The 3,817-nt window shown below is 41.9% G+C and overlaps 1 protein-coding gene across 1 annotated transcript in view; it reads left to right on the forward strand.

Moving 5' to 3' along the window:
* Positions 1–2,605: 2,605 nt before the first annotated feature.
* Positions 2,606–3,817, forward strand: part of LOC104464828 (ADAMTS-like protein 1) — a gene marked incomplete at both ends in the record, with an annotated part of 49,292 nt that continues 48,080 nt past the window's right edge. The window contains one exon of the mRNA XM_010077668.1: positions 2,606–2,733. Coding sequence (XP_010075970.1) covers positions 2,606–2,733 — 128 coding nt within the window. The remainder of the gene's footprint in view (positions 2,734–3,817) is intronic.

A 3,817-nucleotide genomic window follows, 5' to 3' on the forward strand; every position in this document is an offset into this window, starting at 1 on the left:
GCTTTGATTTGACGGAGTTTTCATTTGACCTTAGCATGCTTTGGACTGGATCCTAAAGGTCTTTCAAAAGGGTTGGCCTTCTTTGTGTCAGAAGGACAGACTCAACTCTGTTTAAGTGGCATTTGTGTATTTGCCTTTTGAAACACTCTGGTTTAAAAAGAAGGGGCACTTATGCCCTTAAAGGGTCTGTGAACAGCAGCATGAGGAATGCAGCAAGCGACCACTGTGAAATGCCAGGGAGCTGCAGCTGGATGGACAGTCTGGTGTGTAGTTGTGTGCTGGTTCTGCACCTGACCCTTGCCACTCAATGAGCTCTTCCTTTGAAAAGAAATAACAATAGGTAGTGTGTTTGCAGAGAGGAAAATCCTTTCTTTTTTAACCCATTCTGACCAAACAGACTGACTCCTTCTTCTAGATGTGGTTTAGACTGCATGTTGATAAAAGCAATAATGGAAAAAGAGGGAAAGAAGAGAAGATAGCTGGACAAGTGTCCTGCAAATATATATATATATATATATTTTTCTCTTTAAACAATATCTCCATAGCAGTTTGCTAATTCGGCATACAATTTGAGCTCACTGAAGCAGGCTTAACACAATCAACCTTCATTCGGTTACCACTGATTTACTGTGCCAGTGTATTTCGGAGTAGTGTCAGGCTTTTGGAAGGAATATAATGCTACAATTACAATGTCAACCTGAGTAAGTTAAGTACTGAGCCATGAGCTAATGATTTGCTTCAGGGCAGGAAGACTCCTGTGGGACCATGGGAACAGCGCTGGTGATGTTTTCATCCTTCAGATGCATGGAGCTAATGACTACCAGCAGGTGCGAATGTGTACAACACTGAGATTACAGGCTTTCTGTTTTCATAAGAACAGAGTTCAGTGCAGGACTTTGGCCTTAATACGGACCTGAGTAAAGAGACAGCTAATAAAAGATGTGGGCTTTCACTTCAGCTGATCTTATGCCTGGCTGTTTATTCAGTGTTATAGACAATACCAGCAGGTGAACTGCATCCTCTTGCAGTTTTTCATAGGGCTAAATGGTTTCCATATTAGAAAATTCTATCGTTGTTAGTGGTGAGCATATGTAATGCATTCCTGGCTCTGTAAAGCATACTGAATAGTTAACCTCTTATCTTGATAAGTCCCAGTTAACACATATTTCGTATCCTAATGTGCTAGACTTAGTCTTTTGCTCTACAGACCCAGACTGCTCAGTTTAGGATCTCAGTTATGTGTAACAAATTCTGTATCTCCCTTAAACAGGTGTATATTGAAACTGTTCACATAAACCGTGGCCAACTTTGTATTTTTTGCCTGTGAATAACAATATTCAAGACTGATGTATTTCACCAGGTTTCAGATTTTGTGAAAAAACTTTTACACAGCTTCACTGAATATAAAATTATTTCGGTGTTGAGCTGTCTCTGTGTCTCCAGTAATCCCTCAGTGTTGACAGCTAAAGCTGATTCCTCTAACATGGGCTAGCAATGTTTGCAGATATTTCTCTGTTGAATGTGCACCATCAAAGTCTCCTTTTTATATTTGTCCTGCCTTCTCATTTATTCCAAATACAGTTAGAAATGCTATTCATCAGGTGTTGGCCCACAGCACAAGCCAAGCTTTGAAGGAGAACACTGCCTGATCTCCCTCAGACACAAGCATTTTCCATGCACCTTCAGATGCTTCTGTAGGTTATTCTTCTAGCAAAACCGCATCATCCATGAGGGACACGTCTAAACGGTTAACTTATTTGTGTCCCTGCAGATCTGTGCTGCTGAGGTATATTTGCATGAATGAAAATGAAATGCTGCGTGTGTGCATGACCGCATTATCTTAGGCAGGTACAGCTGTACGTTTATCCTAGAAAAACTGATCATTTCTGAGTCCATTACTGCTGCTTCTCCATAAAGTTGTTTGCACCCAGTCACTGGCATTAACTAACATAACCCACTGCCTGGGTCTGTGCCTGACACTGGAGAACTCCAGCTCTTCAAGTACTGTGCACTTTCTTTTTTAAGTTAGCAAATAATAGGGATAAAACAGTTAGGGAATCTTTGTCCAGAAAGTTTTGTAGGAGATCTTTGGACAGAGAAGAAGTAACAGTAGTTCCAGTTCCTTATGGTGAGTCCGTGGAAGTTGTTACGTTGAATGTCTTTGATTCACATTGATTCACTATGTTGTGACTCTTTTTCTCCTCAAGAACATCTTAGAAGGTACTTTTAATATGCCTTTTCATACTTTCTAACACAGCAACAAAACCTCAAAGCACAATTCTGATGTCTGCAATACTCCACCTCTTCCTTTTAATCAGGAAAAATCCCTTGCCTCAGTGTTGTCCAGAGTGCTCTTTTATAATAGTCATCACCAGTCTCAAACTGGGAGAGTATGATACTCAAAGGATGAACGAAAATTCATACAGCAACCCGCACTACAAGAACTGGCTGCCAATCAGTAGGAATCTCAGAGAATAACAGATTTATTCAGTGCTTTCAATGACAAGATGGTATTCAGCAAAAAGAATGGTTAAACTAAAACCAGTATTTTTTGGCCTTTAAATGATTTTTTTTGGGATTTTTTTTTCCTTCTCCCTCTCCTCAGAGCTCCAGAACAGCTCGCTCGGAGGAAGACCGAGACTCACTGTGGGATGCCTGGGGCTCATGGAGCGAATGTTCACGCACTTGTGGAGGAGGGGCTTCGTATTCACTGAGACGCTGCCTGAGCAGCAAGTAAGTGGGTGAATGCTTTTTACTTTACTGATGGGAGAATTCAACCTACTTGTATGTTTCAAACCATAAGAAGTAATTAGCAGAGGTCTTGAACTACTCTGAAATTTCCAACTCAGTGTCACACTGAGTGTAGTGTTTTATATTAATATCACCGTGAAAGGGACTTAATCTTTGAGAAACACTATTTACTTGTCATTTAAATTCCTAAACAGTCAGTCAGGTTTTGTTTCAGGCCAAGGATTAAATAAATGCATTTTTTCCTTTCTTCTTTTTTTCTAACACCATGTCTTTGATATAATGTATAGTCATATTCCATATGTGTATAGCCACATTCAATTTTTTTGATTCCAGTGAACATACTCTAGATATACAGCAGAGTTTCACAGAGTAAAGCCCAGTATGATGATGTTTTTATTGGTTCCGTACTCATCCCCTTCACATACATGAGGGTCAATGTTTATTTAATCATATAATCATAGAATGGTTAGGGCTGGAAAGGACCTTAGAGATCATCTAGTTCCAACCCCCCTGCCATGGGCAGGGACGTCTTTCACTAGATCAGGTTGCTTAAAGCCCCATCCAACCCCACCTTGAACACTTCCAATGATGGGGAATCCACAGCTTCTGTGGGCAACCTGTGTGCAATCACGGCACACAAGGCCAACCGGATCCTGGGCTGCATCAAGAGGAGCATGGCCAACAGGTTGAGGGAGGTGATTCTGCCCCTCTACTCTGTTTTTATTAGGCCCCACCTGGAGTACTGCGTACAGGTCTGGCCCACCCAAGGCAAGAAGGATCGGAGTGGGTCCAGAGGAGGGACATGAAGATGATCAGAGGGCTGGAACACCTGCCCTTTGAGGACAGGCTGAGAGAGTTGGGGTTGCTCAGTCTGGAGAAGAAGAGGCTCCAGGGTCACCTTATAGCGGCCTTCCAGTACCTGAGGGGGCCTACAGGAGAGGTGGGGAGGGACTTTTTACAAGGGCATGTAGTGACAGGACGAGGGGTAATGGATTTAAATTGGAAGAAGGCAGATTTAGACTAGATATTAGGAAGAAATTCTTTACTGTGAGGGTGGTGAGGCACT

This window comes from Pterocles gutturalis, unplaced genomic scaffold, assembly GCF_000699245.1.
Source record: "Pterocles gutturalis isolate BGI_N339 unplaced genomic scaffold, ASM69924v1 scaffold5803, whole genome shotgun sequence".
Lineage (NCBI taxonomy): Eukaryota > Metazoa > Chordata > Aves > Pterocliformes > Pteroclidae > Pterocles > Pterocles gutturalis.